Source organism: Sinohyriopsis cumingii, chromosome 4, assembly GCF_028554795.1.
Source record: "Sinohyriopsis cumingii isolate HCF-2022 chromosome 4, ASM2855479v2, whole genome shotgun sequence".
NCBI classification, from domain to species: domain Eukaryota; kingdom Metazoa; phylum Mollusca; class Bivalvia; order Unionida; family Unionidae; genus Sinohyriopsis; species Sinohyriopsis cumingii.
Genome location: NC_142964.1, coordinates 110101343 through 110124871, shown reverse-complemented (window position 1 = coordinate 110124871; position 23529 = coordinate 110101343). Strand labels below are relative to the sequence as shown.

General features: G+C 39.5%; 1 protein-coding gene across 5 annotated transcripts in view; it reads left to right on the top strand.

Moving 5' to 3' along the window:
• The window catches only part of LOC149801868 (DNA polymerase subunit gamma-1-like), a 108727-nt gene that overhangs the window by 37760 nt on the left and 47438 nt on the right, over positions 1 to 23529 (top strand). For all 5 annotated transcript variants that reach the window (XM_089956238.1, XM_089956239.1, XM_089956240.1 and 2 more), the window contains exons 7-9: positions 15502 to 15684; positions 17670 to 17769; positions 18223 to 18314. In XM_089956238.1, coding sequence (XP_089812364.1) covers positions 15502 to 15684; positions 17670 to 17769; positions 18223 to 18314 — 375 coding nt within the window. The remainder of the gene's footprint in view (positions 1 to 15501; positions 15685 to 17669; positions 17770 to 18222; positions 18315 to 23529) is intronic.

Genomic DNA, 23529 nt, shown 5'->3' with positions numbered 1-23529 from the left:
CTGAAACATCATAGCGTCGCGATACGACGAGGTCATACTGCGCTACATCGTGATCAGGCAATTGTTGAACGATTCAATCGGACTCTCGCTGAACGGTTATTTGGATATCAATACGCGAAGGAATTCATCCAAGAAAAACGATCTCGTGAATGGGTTAAAAGGTTGCCAGGTGTAATTGCAGCGTTAAATAACGAGATTACCCGAGCAATCAACATGAAGCCCAGCGACGCGATTAAATACGAGTATATACCCGGAAAATCAAAAATAAATAGCGTTTCCAAGCCGATTCTTGGCGATGTCACTGTTAGATATCTATATGAACCAGGAGAGCTTGAAGGCGGTAAAAAAAGAGCTACTGATCCTATTTGGAGTGTTACCACACATAACATATCAACGATAACACGATCAACTGGTAGACCACCGATCTATAGACTGGATTCAACTGCTCCTCAGCGCGGATTTACACGCGAGCAACTACAAGTGATACCTAACGATACTCAATTGCCCCCACGTGGTCTTAACTAGCGCCGTTGCGTCTATTGCACTCAAGACAGGTCAACCTCACATTGTTTTTGACATGACCGAGACTGTTATCGATCCTATCCACGGTAAATTGGCGAGTGTCTTTATCCGAATAACGCCAACTCATTATACAATTGCAACTCGCGCAGTGATTATTCTGTTGTTGTCGTAGCGAGATTATTAATTCGGCATCAATATCAAAACGCCGCTGTTTTTTTTTATCCTGTTGGCGGTAACCCGAGAGTTTTCTATCAATGACGCTTGCATCGATGGTGACTTTGTCGCCGGCTTCGTCAGTGACTCCGTCACCGGCTCCGTCAACAACAATTCTTCGAAGCTGATTTATCCTTCGTACTCTGGACACTGCAAGATAGACTAGATTCGACCATTCGATGCGATTATCAACTATCCAAACAATTGTGTCCGTGATGGTTAGTCCCTGCGAGGAATGTATTGTTGTTGCGTATCCTAGCGTCCACGGGGATTTATCAGCACGTAGCGCGTCCTCGACGACACCGATATCAACGAGCACGATATCATTCAGCACGAGAATTTGTTTTTTTGTTCCCGACGCTGTCGGGGCTGGAATTTCAACTTCAATGTTCTGCCGCCGTGTGTCAGCGGGTCTATAACACAACGGCACTGGACGCGTTGGAAACTTTTCCTTATGCAACGCAAACAACTTCCGCTGAAGTGTGTCTCTGACTATCTTTCTACTCGCTACAATCAAATCGTTTGGTCTCCATGTTTCCCAGAATTCATTCAACGGCGTTTCCGGAATTACCTCGCGGATTATTTCACACTGAACTCTATCCGGCTGTAATCTGATTAGTTTTTTAACCTCGCGCAGTTGTTCATCAAGTGCTCGGTAATCAGTATCGGTTTCTTCATAATAGTCCACAAAACCCCTTAACCAATCATGTGGACCCTCGCCGACAAATGGTGGTGGTTGGCCATGATCCCCACACATGATTACCGCTGTATTCGCGCGCAGCAACCACTCAAGAAACATTTGTAAAGTATCTAACGAAACAGTACATATCTCATCCCAGATGATAATGTCGGGAATAAATTTTTCCCCCATTCGATCAGGAGTCCACTCACCGCCGCTGTATCGAAAAAAGCTGTGATAAGTAACGGCGTCAACATTTCGTTGTTTTATCTCTCGCGCTAGTCTATGGGTCGGTGTAAGCACGATTATACTTGCCCGCGTTCGAAATAATTCAATTGCCCGAGTCGTCTTTCCTGACCCGCCACAGCCGCTTAAATAAACTGTTTTATGTCTACAAATTGGATCAGAACACGATGGTGCATTAGACCATTCTGACAATTTATCACCGCGTAAGTAGTTGTTCTCAACGGTGACATCTGCTGACGGGGAATAATCGCGTCGTATTTCATTTTTAATTCTCCATGTACCCCAACTCTCGTCCGGACTAGTAAACTCGGCTACGTTTCCTTTATACGCTACGTCAATATAAAATGAATCAACGGCTACTCTAACCGCGGTATCGGGAAATCTATTTATCATCGAGAATAAATTGATAGCGGCATAACCCAGCATAGACGCCCTCAAATGTGGATACGCCGGGCTGTCTCCATCGCTGTAGGTAACAACTGTACCCAACCTCGTTCCATTGGACAAGAAAGCTGTTTTGCAGTTCACGTATCTATTTTTTGTCACTGCGTCCTTGATTACGAAATCATATTCTGCGTCATCTATAATCAGCCGTGAGCAATATCGTTTGTAGTCGTGGTTTTTTCCACCTTGTGTGAACTTACCAATTATTCTTCTACCGAGATCTTTTGCCTCGCGGTTTCGTTGGTTAAATATCCTCCTGGACCATTCGATGATATATTCCTCGTCGGCATCAATGCGCTTTCTGGACTCGTCAATTATGCTATCTAGACGCTCCGGTTCTGGTAACCAGACTTCAGTCTGTGCCCGGTATGATATAATCGCGTCACTGACAATCAACGAAACTAGCATGCTACAATCAATCATATACCGTAGCAGCGCTATTGGCAGCCATCTCTTTTCAGCCATGTGTCTACCGATCCAAATATAGCAACAGCGATGGAGTCCTGCCGCGAATTCAAATGATACTATGCGAGCGAATCCGGTTAAATCAAAATCAGGCAGTGGTCCATTAATAGCAACACGAGTCATTTCATGTCTGGGGTGTCCAAATCGTTTGAAATACTCGGCGGCGGATCCATACCCGAGAAAACTCGCTGGATAACAGGCAACCATATCAACCGAGATCATAGCGTCGCGGTTGTATTCAGTGTTCCATAATCCACCGTGATAATACTCCAAACAACTGGATTGTACATCCGGCAGAAATTCCTTGCGCGTTGGTCTCCACGCATTTTTCCTTGCTGCAACATGAGCTACAACCGATGGAATCGTAAAACAATTTGTTAGAAGTTGTTCATCATGCTCTTCAAATTCCATGGCGGTTTTTTTCATCCTGTTGTGAAATGCTTCAGTGCGATATAATTCGCCGTTTGGTCTTACAAACTGATCAAAGGTATCCATGTCGTTTTCAGCGCTGCGAAGTAACCACACTGATACAGGGTCGTTTTTACACAAGTAAGCAATAGCATCAAATAGTTTCCTCTCCGCGAGAAAACCATCCCGGGAGAATTCTTCTCCTAAAAATTCCCCCGGGATATACTTTACTGTTCTATCCCGTGGAAATATTGTGATCGCGGGCGTCCATGCGTGTTCGTTATGATCAATAATTTTGATTGGGGCTCCATTTGATTTGTACTTTGATTCGTATAATACTTCACCGGTTATCGTTGTAACGGTTATTGGAAATCTCAACGACGTTTCTAATCTCGCTATGTCGCTGATGGTTGCTCCACGCTCTTTTACGGTTAGTTCCCACTGGTTGATTTTGCTACGTCGTAAATCAGTCAATTTGTTTCCTCGACATGCATTTGTAAAATGCTCTATTACTCGTTCTGCTACACAATTTATCCCCGTTGACTGTTTCATCGGTTTCAGTTTTCCGATATCAGGTTTCTTATTTAACGGGTATATTCCATAAACAACTGCTGTTTCAGGATACGCTCGTTCATAGTATGGTCTGTCAATTCCGGTTAACAACCCCGGCTTGGAGTCGCGGCTGACAGTGACTGTTTTCTTGTCGCTGAGAACTGGTTCAAATTTATCACGTATGATCCAATCGCCTGATTCCACCCGGACAATGAATTTTACTCTGAAGAAATACCTTTTACCGTCAAGTTGTGATATTATCGTTGCTGCGCGGTTGTCGTTCATGGTAGCATCAACAACACCATCAATTCGAAATGTTGACCAACTATGAGATGCACCATCACGCTTGAATTCATTGATACAATCGCGTATTTTACTCAACAGGGTTCTATCGTTTATTAACGCTTTTGGTGTGTCCTTGAGGACTCTATCGAGATTGAACTTAATATTTTTCCAGGGCTTAATTACTGCTAATCTCTCAAACTCATCCATATAATTAAAACAAGTATTTAAATAAAAGAATATAGTATAATGAATAAATGCAAATGGTTAATGATTGGGTCGACAACCCCGTGCAATAAATCATGTAGAGGTGAATTCTGCGGGTATCATTTACAAAGCGTTCGCAATGGTTCTCTTGGCCCCCTCCCGTGCTTGGTTTGTCACGTCGGTGTAAGAGGAAAATCGCAGTTGTGTATCAATTGTGGCGGAAAGCGATACAGGGAACTAAAACGCTATTACGATAAACGAATAAAAAACGCCGTCATTGACCCCACCGCTGACTTCGTCATCAAAAGCCCCCAAGACTACGTTGAAAGATTCATAATTAAACCAAATAATAAATTAGACAAGTAGTATTATTATACAAATGGACCAAGAATTTCAGCCGCATCCCCTGCTCGTCAATTACGAGGCATCTCGCGACGGCATTGTTAGAAATCGTAGACTGAAGAAGCCGGTTGGATGGAAAAACAATCACGGATATTTGATGTTTACTGCTGGAGGGAAAAAATATCTCTGTCACAGAATCATCTATGAATGTTTCCACGGATTGATCAAAGATCGTCTCGTTATTGATCATATTGATGGATACCCTCAAAATAACAGACTGTGTAATTTGCAAGCCATCTCTCAGAGTGAAAACAGTAAAAAAGGCCAAACTGGTAAGTACTCAAAAGCAACAAGGGGCGTCAAATCATTTGATACAACAACTCACGAGGAAAAAATATTTCAGTCGATGAATGAGGCAGGAAAATATTTTGACATTTGTATCACCTCAGTACGATTTGCTGCAGAACGAGTATATCAAACAGCGATCTCAAAAAGGACTGGACACAGAATTCGATTTTCATATATAACATCAAAGGGAGATAACTCGTTTTGTGATAGCGTCGCATGACAAGAGTTACGTCCCTTGAAGTCCAATTAATGTTGCGATTAATTAATCATTTTACGATGAAAACTAATGAAATACACGCTGTTATCTAACAGCTGTATTCTTTTTTTTAATGTTTTATTTGAGTATTTGGTTTCATTTAAATGCCGTGAAACACCATTAATAAGTATTTAAGAGTTTAACGATTCAAGGGAATTCAAATTAACACACACCTTGTGACTGACGCCGCTGTATTAGTCACTTTATATATAAGATGACTCGTTATAAGCCTGGGGCTTTCGAAAGCCAATTCAACTAATCAAAACTAACCCACGCTCTTGACCCGGGCGTGTGGTTGTCTTTTGTTCACAATCATGCAACCGGGTTAATTTAATTGGGTTGCTTTTGATTGGTTGAATTGGCCGTAGAGTTCCGCCCCGCCGTTTTATGTTTGTGCTGTCTTGTGCCGTCCCATCATCCATCAATCATTTCATTGTAAATATATTCATCCTTAATTAAGTACATGTAGTGATGTCCCCCAAGCATATCTTCTGGGCGGTCTACGATGACGTTTGTCACCCTAGGCCTCCCTCTCGGAGATGTATGCTTTTGGGTTCCAAGATATGAATGTCCTTAATTAAGTATATGTATATGCCTGTAATCTGCCACAACACTCGAGTGGAGATCTACGGCATTGTACTGTCCATGTATGCCTGCAATCTGCCACAACACTCGAGTGGAGATCTACGGCATTGTACTGTCCATACAAAAAACGGGGTCAAAAATCACCCCCAATAATTTTATTAAAATTTTTGATATTAGAAATAAGATGTTTATAAGAATAATGAATATCGAAGACATCAATAATATATTAGCCGAGATTTCAAAATTAAAAAATCAAGGAATTGAATTATCTGATGGTCTCGACAGTGAAAAAATATTATCCGATTATGAGATTATTAACGAACAATCGAAACGGGGGCGTTTTACCCTGGCCCGCGAGTATTTTTTTATAAAACGATTACAACATACGATCAATGAAAACTTGTACCACAATGACGCAAATGCATTCATTGGACTATTTACTGCCGTTGAAATAATACGAAAAAAACTCGGACGTGTTTATGAACGACGCCGGGAGATTTCTAGTAAGATCAAAAACATTAGAAGGATTATAGACGAAAACTCCGTGGAGCTCCCGATGGTACACTCGGCGGAAAATTAGAAAATTGCGGATCAATTTACAATAATGGTAGGTGAATCACTTACTACTCGGCTAGCCAGAGAGCGACTAGCAGCGCTTAGAAAGTTTATACCGTTACGAGACAGAGTGAGAGAGAAACTTCAAACGCGACAACAAATGCAAACTGATTTTGCTGTTGGAAGTGAACAGTTATTTGCCCCGGTAACTAAAGCGACTAAGGATGTTACGGCGGCAACTGTACCCGTTCTCGGTGCGCTTGAAAAGATAGCAACTCAGACCGAACAAACAAAAAGGTCTTTAGAAACACTCCCTGCAAAAATAGCGGCTGCTACAACACGGAGGCTACCACCACTCGCTATAACCGAACCACAAGAACCTTATGTTACAATGGCCGACGAAGAAGAACTAGGCGCTACTGCGAAAAAACCAGAAGAAGAAATACCCGAAGAAACACCAGAAGAAGAAACACCGAAAGAAAAAAAGAAAGAGGGAAATATACCCCGTAATGTTCTTAAAAAGTCCGCAATAGATCAAATTAGAGACATCGACGACGATGAAGAATTAGTTAATTTTGTTGCTACAACATCAACTAAGAGCATTCGAGATGAGTATATCAATGAAGGTTACAAGAAAAAAATAACCTCGACGGAGAACTGGGCAAGAATAGTGTATTTAGCGAATAAACATAAAGATGCATTACCACATCGTGGTGATTCCGATTACGATGAATTCCTCGAGAAAGTTAAGAGTAGAACACCAAAAAAAGGAAAAGGATACTCTGTTGGTAAAGAATCCTACGGCGTTACCTGCCCTAATAGTGTTCTCAGTGATATATCACGGCTGGAAGTACTAATCGGAGGAAAACGAGCCGGAAATAACTCTACGGAAATAATCAATGAGGCCGCTGATATTTGCAAGCGGTTATTTGCAGGCGGTATTATGGACATTAATGCATATCGAACGCTCATAGACGAGCTCGTGGATGATTAATTGGAAAACTGGTGTTTTTAATAAGGATGATCATACACTACAACCATGATAAACCAGTACTCGTCTACGTGGTAAACTCGCGATTGCCTGTTTACCGCGCGTACTATGGAGATGGTCTCGGTAGCACCATTGCGGGGTTATTTACAAGAATGGCTCCAAAAGTAGCGCCGTTAGCCAAGCAATTAGGAATGAAGGCTATTGATGTTATTCGTGATAAGGGAATCAGCGCTATTGGGGATGTTGCCGGAAAGGCGCTTTCAGCCGCGCGGGACAAACTAATGTCGTTGGTGAGGAGAAAAAAACAGAAACCACCGGTGATGCCATCAACGACAGTGATGCCTGCAAATGTCAGTAAAGTAATAAATAACGCCGTGGAAGAAAAACTAGAGTCGTTGGCGGCTCAGTCATCCACCAACGCGCCCATGAACGCAATAGCGGGAGAGTGGTCTTAAACAGAATTCAAAGAATTTACGACGAAAAAATCGCAATTGAAAACATCAACATGATAAATAATAGAAATGTTTGCGCGAACCGCTGATCCCGCGTTTGATATGGATGCCCCAGTGCGCAGGGATGATTCTGTCCGTGATTATCAATATTATTCTTATTATGCAGCGCAACCTGACCTACGATCGCGAATTGAACTTCAAGTCCAAGATACCAGTAGATACTTTCTGCCGTGTGAAGCGTTTATCGAAATTGAGGGAGAACTCGTGACAAATGCCGCCGATAATGCACCGTACACAGATGACGATCATGTTCGAGTTGGTTTCGTCAACAACGGTATCATGGCGTTATTTGAGAGCGCCAGATATCTTATTGACGGGCGAGAAATTGAATCAATAGAACGCGAGGTTGATGTTGCAACGACGATAATTGGGTTAGCGAGATATTCGGATGATTACACAAGATCGGCGGGTCCATCTATGATGTTTGCGAAGGACTCCACCGATAACGCTGATCATTTTCAGTACATCAACGTGCTAATAAAAGAAAATACCACAATTGACCAGGATGAAGCAACCAATCCAGATCGCAGAGCAAAACCAGGCGCTAATTTCACTGTTATAAAAAGTCTTAACGATAATTACAATATGGGATTCGCAGCACGAATGTTGATGCTAAAAAGACCACGCCGACAGTTTTCATGCGCGATTCCACTCCATCACATATTTGGATTCTGCAGAAATGTTAGAAAAGTCATCTATGGGGCCAAGCATACAATCGCGCTGACGCGAAGGGGCGATGATAACAATGCAATATGGCATGCTGCTGGTGTCGCTGCCGGTAAGGTTGTTTTAACTAAAATGGCATTGTGGATGCCGGTGCTGACTCCATCAGTTACCACGGAAGCACGATTGTTATCATTTATGGAACAGGGAGGGAAATCGTTGTTGAGTTGGCTAGCGGTAACAACTGATGCTAAAGAGGATAACGTCGCCGATACGTTTACATGGCACCTGGTGTCAAAACAGGGTGTTTCAGCCCCGCGTCATATATTTGTTGCGTTACAGAATAGGGAACGATTGGGTAATCAAGAACGCAGCCATATGATATTTGATCAATTAGGAGTCAGGGATGTTTCGCTGAGAATAAACGGACAACAGGAACCATCCGAGGACATACAGCTTAATTACGGCGACAACCATGTCGCACGTGTGTACCATCGATTGCTGTCATATATGGGTCGTGATCAAAACGTCGACACTGGTTTGCAAATATCGCAACTTGATTTTAAAAAACTGTATCCGATTTATTATTTTTCGTTGGAACATCTTGATTTAACGAGACAATCCGTCGTTGATATACACTTCCGAGCTCGTATAGCCACGGGTGGTGTTAATTATAGAGCGGTTGCTGTCATTCTCAGCGATAAATCAATGCTACTAGAAGGTGTTGGTGGACGAATGAGAATCGTTGATGCGCCAGTGGAAAACATGTAATTGAAAACACAAACGCGTTTACAATAAAATGTCGTATAGTGTCGTCAGTGTAGAGTTGACTGATGGTCAAGTCAAGAAATTACGATCAAAGTCGGCTAAACAATGCGGAACCACAATAACGCTGAAGCCGTCACAGATGGCAGGTGGTAATCATAAGATATCGTTGACGGCGCGTCAAATAAAACATTTCAATGATGCGATGAAGAATAAAAAGGGTGTTCAAATAGATTTTTCAGCCGCAGCAATTAAAAACATGGAAAAGACCGGTGGGATATTTCCGCTGTTAGCTGCGATTCCAGCGTTGATTGCCGCGGCCGCACCAGCAGTGGCTAAGGCGGCGGCGTTAGGAGCCGTTGGTACCGCGGCGGGGATGGCATTGAAGAAGGCAACCGGGAAAGGCTACAAAAAAAAACGACCCGTGGCCGGAAAGGGTCTAAGACTACCGGGAACCCCGTATTCATGGTACTCGGGAAAGGGTCTAAGACTACCGGGAACCGTTTATTGACTCGAGAGTCAATGACTCGAGAGTCAATGACTCCTGAGTCTATGACTCCCATGTCTAATTTTGATTTAATAGACGCCGCAAACGCGCTAGCGATAAAAAACTTCAGAGGTGTTTTTATGAGGGATCAATTACCGGCGGCCCCAAGGAATACTGAAACAGGCATAATTAACCTCGATGGGTCCTCCGGAGCGGGAACTCATTGGGTTGCGTACGCGATTGATCCGCGTGCAATCGTCTATTTTGATTCATACGGGTTAGCCCCGCCGAAAGAGTTCATGCGGTATGTCCGGGCGTGTTCAGCCCGGGCGTGTTCAGCCCCGGTTTTTTATTCCACGCTGCCAACACAGCAGTTAAGTGACCCACCGATATGTGGCCGTGAGGTATTGAACGTACTTGCGGCGATTTCATCATCGCGAAAACCACCTCATATGGTTGTAAACGAATACACTAGTGGGGTCGTAGAAGCTCAACGGATTTTAGAGAATAACATTTACAATAATAATGATTGATATCTGGGGGCGACCGGTTTCGGCGCTGAAAGAATCGACGGAAACGGCCGCCGCCGACATAAAAAAACTAATTGAGGATGAAATCGCTGATATGTTGAATCTAACAAGTGTTGACCCGGGCGAAATAGTTGTATTTCAAGACCGCCAGGGTAAATTGAAATCCGGTAATGTGTCACTGAATGACGTTTTAATACGACAGCGTGATGCCGCCGAGGACACTATCGCGCTGTATACCAGCGACGGACGACTCAAACCGGGTGAATCCATCTTGACGATAAATGGAAAAATAAGTACACTTGGCGACAATTATATAACCATGTCAAATTCGTTAAAAGGTTTACGTAGTGAATTTAACTTGCATGAAAAACAGTTCATGTCGACGCTAACGCATTTCGACGATGTGCGACACATTGTCGATAGTTTTTTTCGGGGGCCCCCGACGGCAACCGAACCGAATTTTATAATAATAACAAATGCTATTTCGGATCTTATGACGCTGCCGGGCCAATTTACCTCGTTACGAAAAAATGTTAACAGGATCGATGACAACTTTGATAAATTCTTTGGTAAAAAAAATACCAAGCCGGATGAGATCACAATAACTATAAATGATATCACTGCGTATAGACAGGAAATAGAAACAATCAAAACTAATGTTGCAACGAACAAAAAGAGTGTAGACTCGCATGAACGGGAAATAGAAACAATCGGCGCTAATGTTGCAACGATCATAAATAATGTAGACTCGCATGGACGGAAAATAGAAACAATCAAAACTGATGTTACAACGATCATAAATAATATGGACGCACATACACAGGAAATAGGAACAATCAAAACTGATATTGAAGCGAACAAAAAGAGTGTGGACGCGCATACACAGGAAATAGGAACAATCAAAACTGATGTTGAAGCGAACAAAAAAAATGTAGACGCGTATTGGCGGGGAATAGGAATAATCAAAACTGATGTTGCAGCGAACAAAAAAAGCATAGACGTGCATACATATGAAATAGGAACAATCAAACTTGATGTTGCAGCGAACAAAAAAAGTATGACCGAGAATACACGGGAAATAGAAACAATCAAAACTAATGTTGTAACGATCATAAATAATGTAGACGCGCATGGACAGAGAATAGAAACAATTAACACTAATGCTATAGCGAGCAAAAAAAGTATAGACGTGCATGAAGGGGAAATAGAAGTACTCAAAATTAATGTTATAGCGAACAAAAAAAGTATAGACACGCATATACAGGAAATAAATACACTCATTACTAGGGTTGCAGCGAACAAAAAAGATGTGGACACGCATATACAGGAAATAGGAACGATTAAAACTGATGTTGAAGCGATTAAAGACGGACTACCGAGAGTAGCAGAGCAATTCGAAAAAATAAAAATCCCTCATGAGAACATCATCAACACAGTATACACAATTCGGCATGGATCATTCGATTGGACTCCTACACAGAATACAGTAAATATTACCGCAACTGTCAAGGGTATTTATCGATTGACACTGGTTTCAATGATGCAGTTTAATATATTATCGTCGAGTTCATCCGGGTTTAACAATACAATATCAACAATTATAGACAGGAACGCAACTGAACAGTTTACAATTTATGCCGTTGATAGAAATCTAGCCCGGGCAAACATTACATGGTATGTGGAATTTGTAGCGAATCTAAGTAATTAAAAACACTAGCTCTTTTAAAATAAAAATGACCACCAAGGAAATTGAATCAGAGGTATCACCGACGTCACATCAATATCGATTCGATACCGCAAAAGAATTTTCCGCGAACTTGAAAACGCTTTCCGAACAATACCGTGCAAAAATAAAAAAATACCGCAGAAAAATAACCGCCATCGACGCGGTCGTGTACTCGGTATCGGGTATAGTAGCTGGCGCCGGTGTTATTTTATCCACGGTGACCACGATAGCCCCGATCGCTGTTCCAATCGCTGTCTCCGCAATGACAACAGTTGCTGGAGTTGCCAACGCAATCACTAGGAAGATATCATCGTGTTTTCAGAAAAAACTCAACGAGTATACAGTAAAACATCAAATAGTATCCGACGCATACTCGAAATTATCCGGGTTGATCTCGTTATCGATTGATAATTTGTTCGTATCCGATGTTGAATTCTCCACGATGGTCCAGTTATATAGCTCCGCGATGTCAAAAATCGAGGATTTTCAACTGGAAGCCGAAACCACCTGGTTGTTAAAATTAGACACTAAAAACAACGAATAATAATAATGTCGCTGAACCCCGAAGGGTCTCAATTACTTCAGCGGATCGCGGAGAATACCACTCCGGTACAAACAAATATGATATCGATAACATCAACGAAACCCGAATTCAGTGTGAACTTCCCGTCGCCGGTTCCAGTGAAGGAAATAGCACTGGCAAAATTGCGAGTATATCACAGTTGGCCTAATATCCGAGCGGACGCATTTAACGGACAACAACCTAATAACTCGCTGGTTTTTGCATGGACAAATAAGCCCGATGGGACCCCAGACTGGAATGAGGTTACAATACCAACTGGGTCATACCAAATAGAACAAATCAATAAGGAATTTCAACGCAGGATAAAATCGATCACAGGAAAGGAATCAAAAATCGCTATTACGGTTCATGAACCGACATTATCGTCGACGATTGAAATAAGCACACCGGGGTATATGGTTGATATAATAACAGTTCAATAAGAACCATACTAGGATGGCCTAAGAATCCACCTCATGAAATCCCCGCAGACTTGCACACAAATACGCGATCGTATCATGAAATTAATCCCAGTTATCGAGATGATTTGTCTATTATAAAAAACACGTTATTACCCAGAAGGTTTATATTTCAAAACAGGAATACCATGCAATGGTATTTTCCGTATAAGGAAACTCCTGAATCATCCGCCGTGGTCACAGTTAGTTTAAATGATATTAATAGGTATTTTGCCGAGATTAATCGTATTTACCAATCACAACTAGAACAGCTACGGGAAACAAAAACACAAAAACACGTTGAGGTGTTAAATCAACTCATATCAGACATGGAATATATCAATGAACAAATCGTCGGGATAATATTCTCTAACAGCGATGATAATAAACAAAAATTCCTAACCGAGTATAATATCACAGAAGCCGATTTACCCTATTTCAAGTTTCCAGGATACAACACACCAGAACTAAGAAAATCATTAAGAGACTTTCTCGGTCCATCAACTTATTTCCTCAAACACGATAACGGAGATGGTGGTAGGCATATTGCCCCGTACAACGTAAATATCGCATCGGTGATAGCAATCAATCTAGTGTGCGATGTTATCGAAGGGAGTTACCAGGTAGATACCAAGCGATCAAATCAAGCTCAACAGGGGTATATTCTTTATTCATTTTCACCAACAGCCCCTCCCGGATTCTTAATCGTTGAGAGCCCGATTAATCCGGTCTATATGCGATGCCATAATCGGCTTTTAACAAGAATTAATTTTAGACTTACCGATCAGTCAAATAACCTAATTGATCTACAAGAGGAGGAGTTAGTGATCACTCTGTTTGTAAGATCATAGCAGCAGAGGGGGCGATGACATCGACGCGGTCGTCGATGTGCTTACCGGACGCTGACGACGCTGGGGATCGGCGCGCAGAAGGTGTTAATTAAACCAAATGACGTTTGGACGATCCCCCAACGACGTCGTCGTTTTTTTTTTACCAGGCGCTGACGACACTAGATCGTTGAGTGCAGAAAGTAATAATTAAGCAAAATAACGATTGGACAAAATGTCGGATTCGCCCCCTCTGCTGCTTGTATACACTTATCTCCATGATTATGTGAGTAACATTCAAATAAGATAAATAGTACCTGGTCCCTGCATTCATGTTAATAATACTGGGTCCCTTCATTTGGCATAAATAATAACTGGTCCCGGTATTCATGATAAATAATATCTGGTCCCTGTATTCATGCTAAATAATATCTGGTCCCTGTATTCATGCTAAATAATATCTGGTCCCTGTATTCATGATAAATAATATCTGGTCCCTGTATTCATGCTAAATAATATCTGATTGATGCATTTCTGATAAATAATATCTGGTCCCCGTATTCATGCTAAATAATATCTGATTGATGCATTTCTGATAAATAATATCTGGTCCCTGTATTCATGCTAAATAATATCTGATTGATGCATTTCTGATAAATAATATCTGGTCCCTGTATTCATGCTAAATAATATCTGATTGATGCATTTCTGATAAATAATATCTGGTCCCTGTATTCATGATAAATAATATCTGATTGATGCATTTCTGATAAATAATATCTGGTCCCTGTATTCATGATAAATAATATCTGATTGATGCATTTCTGATAATACCTAGTCTCAGCATTTTTGATAAATAATACTTGGCCCCAGCATTCCAGATACTAGATAATACCTGGTCCTCTGCGTTACTGATAAATAATACCCAGCCCATGCATTCACAAATGCAAATCTGAGAAATAATACATAGTCCCTGCATTCCAAAATGCAGACTTGATAAAAAATTATAGTAGCTGATTTCACAGATGCAGAGCTGATAAATAATACCTGGTACCTGCATTCCCATATACAGACCTGATAAATAATATTTGGTCTCTGCATTCCCATATACAGACCTGATAAATAATATTTGGTCTCTGCATTCCCATATACAGACCTGATAAATAATATTTGGTCTCTGCATTCCCATATACAGACCTGATAAATAATATTTGGTCTCTGCATTCTCAAAACGTTTCAACTTTTATTATAGATTTACATAAGTATTTTTACCTTTTTACCAGAAAGTTACAAAAAGTGTTTTTTTGAGCCAAAATTTTAAAGCAATTACTTGCATGTTAGTTGATTTTTTTCCCATTCAGAAATTAAATCATACAGAAATGGATTTAGCTTAAAAGCCAAAGATACAAAAACATCCAGCTAGAATATGGCTACCTTGTGCAACAGTGAAGATAGTGAAATATGCTATTACTTGACAAATCGAAGTCAAATATTACGACACCAACTTTGATTTATAATCTGTTGTATATGATAAGCATCTGTATAAATTATTCTAGTGCTGCTGCCAGTTTTCCTGGCAGATTTCATGATTAAAAACACCACAACTTATAACAGGATCATAGAAAAATCACTGTTGTTGCATATTTGATCAGTGAGCTGCCATATACATGGATTAACATATCCTTAATAATAGTGATTTTGGTTCCTTAATGTCACTGAAATGTGAATTTCCTCTTCAAATATAAGTTTTATGTAAGGACAAGGCAAACTCGATGTTTTTGTCAAATTTTGGTAGAGTTTTAAGGTAGGATCATACATAATCTGAGTTTAGGTGCCTTAGATAATTTTTCAGTATTCTCTTGTTTCTCCTGTTTAGATTTCCCCACCCTGTGACATTAGCTGGTATGCTGGAGTTGGGTATGGGTTATCTTCCCATCAACCGGAACTGGGAACGCTACATTGAACAGGCTAATGCCACGTATGAGGATCTGCAAAGGGAGTCAAAACTCCTTCTGATGGGACTAGCCAATGATGCCTGCCAGTTGCTTGAGAGTACAGAGTATGTCTGTCAGGGTAGTGCAGGCTCAGGTTCAGGCCATGGTTCAATTGCATACAAAGTCATGTGGTCTGCCATCCAAGGCCATCAATTTTGTTTTAGTTCTCTGTTAACTTAATGACCATTTTATAACAGTATGTTAGTGTCAGGAGTACATGATACTAGTTTTTTGACCTTGTACAAGTAGTGTAAAATAAACCTGTTTCAGGAGGATGGACATTGGTCTCTGACTATAAAGCCACTCATTATACAGCTGCAACTTTTTAAACATTGGTATAATGGATCCTTTCAAATGGTCCCTCACTATAAAATCCCTTGATATACTACTGTACCTTTTTAACATTGGCAAGATAGTGGATCTGATAAAACTGGTCACTCTTTATTAAGCCCCTCATTCTACTGCTGTACCATTTATAACATGGATCTAATAATGGATCCCATCAAATTGATCCGTCGCTATAAAGTCCATCAGTACACTACTGTACCGTTTTAAAATGGGTGTGATAATGGATCTGAACAAATTTGTCCCTCACTATAAAGCCACTGATTATACTGCTGTACCTTTTATAACATGGATCTAATAATGGATCCGAACAAGTTGATCCCTCACTTTAAGATCCTTTGATATACTGTTGTACCTTTTATAACGTGTATGATAATGGATCCCATCAAATTGGTCCCTCACTATAAAGTCCATCAGTAAACTGCTGTACCATTTTAATATGGGTGGGATAACGGATCTGAACAAATTTGTCCCTCACTATAAAGCCACTGATTATACTGCTGTACCTTTTCCAACATCAGTATGATGATGGATCTGACAAAATTAATTCCTTGCTATAAAGCCCCTCATTATACTGTCTTGTCTTCTACAGCATGGGTATGATGAATGTGATCAAATTTGTCCATCGCTTTTAACCACTTTACCCATTTCATGGACCTCTTATAACACGGGTGTGATAATGGATCTGATCCAATTTGTCCCTCACCGTAAAGCCCCTCTGTAAACTTTATGATAATGGTTAACATTTGTTTCACCACTGCTACTCAATTTGTTTTAATTTTATTTTAATACTTCACTTTTGAGACCCCCCCCAAAAAACACTATTACTGGTGCTTGTTTGGACTGTTATAGCATTAGTGTAACATCCTACAGTATAAGGTAACCTAGCTTATAAAGATGGCTTCCTTGAATGACATTATAAAGAAGAGTGTACTGCACAAGTTAGTTTTATTTAGGAGTCTCAATTATTGAATATTTTTAAGTACAACATCAAGTGATTTGTTATTTTATAAAATCAGATATCATTTGCACCGATCTTGTACAAATGAATGATTATTTCACCACAGATTTTGGAGCCTGTTTATTCCCCCCTTCCCCATTACCTCACTCACTGTCAGCAACATGGACATCTTGATTTGGTCATGACCATCTGTACATGTGTCTGGCCTTATAAGCCTAGTAGGAAGATTGCACAAAAACCACTCAGTGTTGACAAGTACTGTTGCCCATACTTGATTAGACTTTCAAGCCATTACTGTTTGTAACAACAGTGTTAAATAAAATTTTACACATTTTGGAATTTTTTGTACTTTTTGGACAAAACGTTTGTTGGCATAATTAAGCAAACAACCACATATTTGTATACCTTTGGAAATGACCACATTAGATTTTCAGTCAATATAGAATTTGTTTTCAATTTTTTAAAAAATATTTGAACTTTTTGTGTTTGGTCTGCACACACACAAACTTCTATCTTGATTGTACCAAATGTTGATTGATATAATAGCCTTATGGATCCTCAAGTTAAGAATGTCATTCATTTTCAAGTATATATGTTTTCAATATTTAGATTTTTTTAGTTATTTACAATTCAGATATTTACAATCTGATGTATTTGTTCATGTAGAATGTTCAATAGTAAGGTAATTAAAATTCAAAATATTGGAAGAAATACATACAACTACTTTGTTTACTCTGGTTGAAGGTATAAAAATGACCCCTGGTTGTGGGACTTGGACTGGACTGTGAAACCAGTGAAGCTGAAGAAAATAACTAAGAAAAAGACAGAAGATAAACCTGCATCAGTAAGAGGAACACTCATACTAAATTTTGATACTTCTGCTCACTCTGGTCTACTTAATTTAGAATAAAAAAGATTGTCAGACATTTATTGAAAACACTTTAAATATGTTTCAGTTTTCCTTTATGTATTTTATTTAGTCCAATTACTTCTATACTAATTAATCTACTTGTGTTGCTGTGCTGTAAAATACGAAACCAAACCTCTCCAACTATTTTAGAGATACAACCAACATTTTAAAAGATTAAAGTTTCTACATGGAGCTTTTGCGTGTAAGTAGTGTAACTCACCAACCATTCAGCATGATAGTACCTAATATTAGATGTAGTTGTGCCATTTAAGAACTTTTTGTGTTTTTCTCCATTTTTGATTCTGTAATGGCAATGTATTGTTCAATCAGTGTGGATCTTACATGGCTTGTCTCTTGTGACCAGTGTACCATCTCATTTTTCTATAGGAGGAGGAGACAGCAGAAGACAGGGTCAGGAGAGTATTAGAAAGTCAGGAGAGAATTCCTAAAAACATGGGCCATAAACCTGGATATCCAGAGTGCGTACAGAATCTTCTCATATGTACTTTAAATGATATTGTTTATACACTAATCAAAGAAAATATTATGCGATACTGCCAGTCTATATATGCATGTGTAATATTACACATCCGAAGAAAGAGAACTTAAATCTGGGAATATGCTTGAGTGTCATTTGTAAATGTGCACAGTGGTTTTAGAAATCTAATTCTAATCTCAGGGCAAATCTTGGAGACACCTTTGCATCTCTCTAATAGTAATTAATAGTAACTTAATGATGTTTGTGGACATGGGCCTTTAAAGTCACCAGTGTAATTACTTGGGATAGAGGCCCTTAAAGTCTCCTATATAAATCTGACATAGGCCCTTAAGTTCACCATGTAATGATTTAGGGTAGAGGCCTTTAACATCACCTATGTAATGATTTAGGGTAGAGGCTTTTAACATCACCTATGTAATGATTTAGGGTAGAGGCCTTTAACATCAGCTATGTAATGATTTAGGGTAGAGGCCTTTAACATCACCTATGTAATGATTTAGGGTAGAGGCTTTTAACATCACCTATGTAATGATTTAGGGTAGAGGCCTTTAACATCACCTATGTAATGATTTAGGGTAGAGGCCTTTAACATCACCTATGTAATGATTTAGGGTAGAGGCCTTTAACAACACCTATATAATGATTTAGGGTAGAGGCCTTTAACATCACCTATATAATGATTTAGGATAGAGGCCTTTAACATCACCTATGTAATGATTTAGGGTAGAGGGCTTTAACATCACCTATATAGTGATTTAGGGTAGAGACCTTTAACATCAACTATGTAATGATTTAGGGTAGAGGCCTTTAACATCACTTATGTAATGGTTATGGGTAGAGGCCTTTAACATCACCTATGTAATGATTTAGGGTAGAGTCCTTTAACATCACCTATGTAATGATTTAGGGTAGAGGCCTTTAACATCACCTATGTAATGATTTAGGGTAGAGGCCTTTAACATCACATATGTAATGATTATGGGTAGAGGCCTTTAACATCACCTATGTAATGATTTAGGGTAGAGGCTTTTAACATCACCTATGTAATGATTTAGGGTAGAGGCCTTTAATATCAGCTATGTAATGATTTAGGGTAGAGTCCTTTAACATCACCTATGTAATGATTTAGGGTAGAGGCTTTTAACATCACCTATGTAATGATTTAGGGTAGAGGCCTTTAACATCACCTATGTAATGATTTAAGGTAGAGGCCTTTAACATCACCTATGTAATGATTTAGGGTAGAGGCCTTTAACAACACCTATATAATGATTTAGGGTAGAGGCCTTTAACATCACCTATATAATGATTTAGGATAGAGGCCTTTAACATCACCTATGTAATGATTTAGGGTAGAGGGCTTTAACATCACCTATATAGTGATTTAGGGTAGAGACCTTTAACATCAACTATGTAATGATTTAGGGTAGAGGCCTTTAACATCACTTATGTAATGGTTATGGGTAGAGGCCTTTAACATCACCTATGTAATGATTTAGGGTAGAGTCCTTTAACATCACCTATGTAATGATTTAGGGTAGAGACCTTTAACATCACCTATGTAATGATTTAGGGTAGAGGCCTTTAACATCATATATGTAATGATTATGGGTAGAGGCCTTTAACATCACCTATATAATGATTTATGGTAGAGGCCTTTAACATCACCTATGTGATGGTTATGGGTAGAGGCCTTTAACATCACCTATGTAATGATTATGGGTATATGCCTTTAACGTCACCTATATAATGATTTAGGGTAGAGGCCTTTAACATCACCTATGTGATGGTTATGGGTAGAGGCTTTTAACATCACCTATGTAACTTAGGGTAGAGGCCTTTAACATCACCTATGTAATGGTTTAGGGTAGAGGCCTTTTACATCACCTGTGTAATGGTTTAGGGTAGAGGCCTTTAACATCACCTATGTAATGAATTAGTTCATTTGTTCAACATCCTAGGTACTGAAATGATTTGCCTGAGGCACAACTTGGTAATGTGGATGTTGCCCCAGTGTCAAGTCATGGAAGTGATTGAGATACCTACCTGTGACTATATTTCCATTTACTTGGCTTAAAAAATAAATAACTAAAGATTGGCACCTTGGAGATGAAATGAAGGTGTCAGGTGATGTTAATGGATATCCAGATTAATTAATATGACGATTAAAAAGTCTGAGTTGAATGATAATCTGTAATATGTAATATTATAACAAAAATTGGGTCCAACAGACACTATAAATTCACTTGTTTTATGGTGTACTACCACATTTTGTCATCCATAGAAATGAAGTTAAAGTCACAGTCAACATTGATTCTTCTACTGAAACATTAAGATCCCTCCTCAGTCCACAGATTTTGTAACTTTGATCATAAAACCCCCAAAATTAATATCCATGTGTGCCAGTGTGCTGGCACATGTGTAGAGAAATGGAATTACCTTAACTTTCAGTCATGTCTTAGGGTTATATTTCATACTAGTTCTGCTGTATTTCAAATTTATGTGTGTAACAGGGTTTTTGAAATTAGAACTCTAAGATAGTTGAATGGTTTAAATGAGTGTATAATAAAAGAAGTTACTTGCAGTCTGCCATGAACCTTCGATAAGTCTTTACATGCATCTTCAAATACAATACCCAATCACAATATTTTAGAAGTACAACCACTCACTCACAAATCCAGCCATTCCAAGTTTGTTTTTAGCAACAAAAGTGCTAAAATTCTGGTGGAAGTTAGACAAGAGAAATCTTTGTTTGGCTGGAAGGATAGGTGCCAAATTATGTCCATACATCAGTCACTATTTCCATTCATGCCATGAGGCAAGTTTTTGTTCAAGATCTTGCAAATTCAAATTGTCTTTTGTCTTTACATCATTTGAGTGATTCTGTGGATTTTTTGCATGACAGGGATGTGTATCTCAGTTATATTTCTGTCTCCTTCTTGCGCTACTTCTCTCGTGGATGAAAATTTCTTGATATTCATGTTAGGATGTTTTAATGACCTGCTGTAAGGTGTACATGACTTAAATGCATCTCAACATGTGATATGGCATTTGCATTACATAAGCAATTGTTTTTTATTACTTGCTCTCAGGTCAGTCACCTGATTTTTTTTACGCAGTTTTATTTTTCATTCAAGTGCTCTTATCAGTAAAGTTTTTGTGATGCCAGACTTCCATGCATTGATCAAAAACATTTTGCCTTCCTCCCATTCACCATCATTAGCAACTTACAAAGTTCATACATTTGTCATTCTGTTTGCCAAAAAAGACCAAATGACATTTCAACAGCTTCCTCATTCTGGTCAAGTTCCTGATTTATTATATTGTAAAGAAAGGCAGCTTTATAACTTAAGTATCAAGAGACCTTTCTTTTCGCATTGATGACTCCTGTCAAATTATCGCAAGTTTTGTTTTACAAGACTAGGATGCCAAATTTCACCCTGAGGTCCCAAAAATCAACAGATATGTTGTGGGCCTGGGAATGTCAAAACCCTCCTCAGTTCATATGGATTTGAAGCCCTATATTGACACATAAGATCAAATTCCAAATTTCTCTTCACTTCCACCTTCCTTAAGGCATACAGTTAGACCTCACTTGAATCGCAGTTGCGATCATAAACCTGCTTTGCAGTGGTCATGCAGAGGAGGTTCAAAAACAGACCTCTGAAGACACAAACCTCACACAGGCCAACTGAGGTCAGCCCTCATTTCAGAAGAGAGACCAAAGAAACTGGAAGCATGTCTAAAGGGCACACCAATGGGAAAACAGATCTACAGGCCCTTTTTCTTAAAGGGAACAGTTTCTAAGGGCTACTGAATGGAAAAAAGTAGGAAATTAGATTCACTTCCATTCCAGTTTCTCTCCCTATTGGGCCCTGAGTGGATGAGTGGTCTAAAATGCTCACCGTTACAGATCACTGCCATCTCACCTCTGTCTGCATGAGTTTGAGTCTCAGGTTCAGCCAATGTGGGTACATGAGAAAACTTGCTAGTAGCTTCTCATGGGTTGGTGGTTCTTTCTGGGGAATTCCTGGGTTATTCCTCCACCATTTATACAGGCTGCCATGTATGGTCTATCTTGTGCTGAAAAATTACCACAACAACAAATCTCTCCCTATCAGCATCCATTTTAAGGAAAATAAGACCATACCATCAGACATTCCAGTGGATAAGACTCAAACACTTAACCATGGAATGAGAAAGATTTTAAAATCTGGGGGTCATGCAAATCATCTTGGAGGGCTCCCATATCTTGTTCAGAACCATTCACCCCTTTGTCAAGGGCTCTCTATGTTTCAGACATCCCAAGAGACCCATGCATGGCTGACATTCTGCAGCATGAAATAGACAGTCTTCTCTCAAAATGGACAGTAGAGATTGTTTAAAATATAAACTCATAAGGATTTAGCACTAGACTGTTCCTAATGTCAAAGGTCAAGGCAAACATTGGCATGTCACAGATCTAAACTCTCAAACTTTTTATTTATATGCCATGGTTCAGAATGAAGACACCAAGACTGGTTCTTAGCATGTTTCAGGAGGGAGACTTTGCAATCAGTTTGATGTTCCAATACAAAAGTCTTGCTGGATATTCCTGAGGTTCACTTTTAGGGATACAATGTATCAATTCAGAACTGTCTCCATATCAAATGCAAAAGCACCAGCTGAGTTATATTCCAGGTCAGAGTATGAATCCCTTGTTTTAACTTGGATTCTTTGTCAACAAGGACAAATTTGATATCATGCCCCAGCATTATACCCACTTGGGCATGGATTTCAAGACATTTAAGCTGTAAATTATGTTTCTTCAATAATATTTATACAATCATAACATACACATACCCTCCCAACCTCCCTTCTGTTTCGCTAAAAGCTGATGGAACATGCACATCCAGTAATAACTAACATATGGCCAGGATTTGGTGCCAATTTACCCGATGGAGATAAGTTTTGTCTGACTTTCACCTAAGTGGGTGGATGGCTTTTAAGACTTTTTTGTTTTTAAAAAAAAATTGGAAGGGCTGAATTTGTGAGATAGTGCTTGTGCTCCTGATGCATTATGGTTAGGTAAGTATTATTTAACATATTTTACTCCAGAAATTGGTTTATTTGTATTGCAAAATCTGAATAAGTAGTAAATATGAAAGAAATAATTCATCTGTATACAGAGCCTTGTGCAGTTTACTTTTTTAATA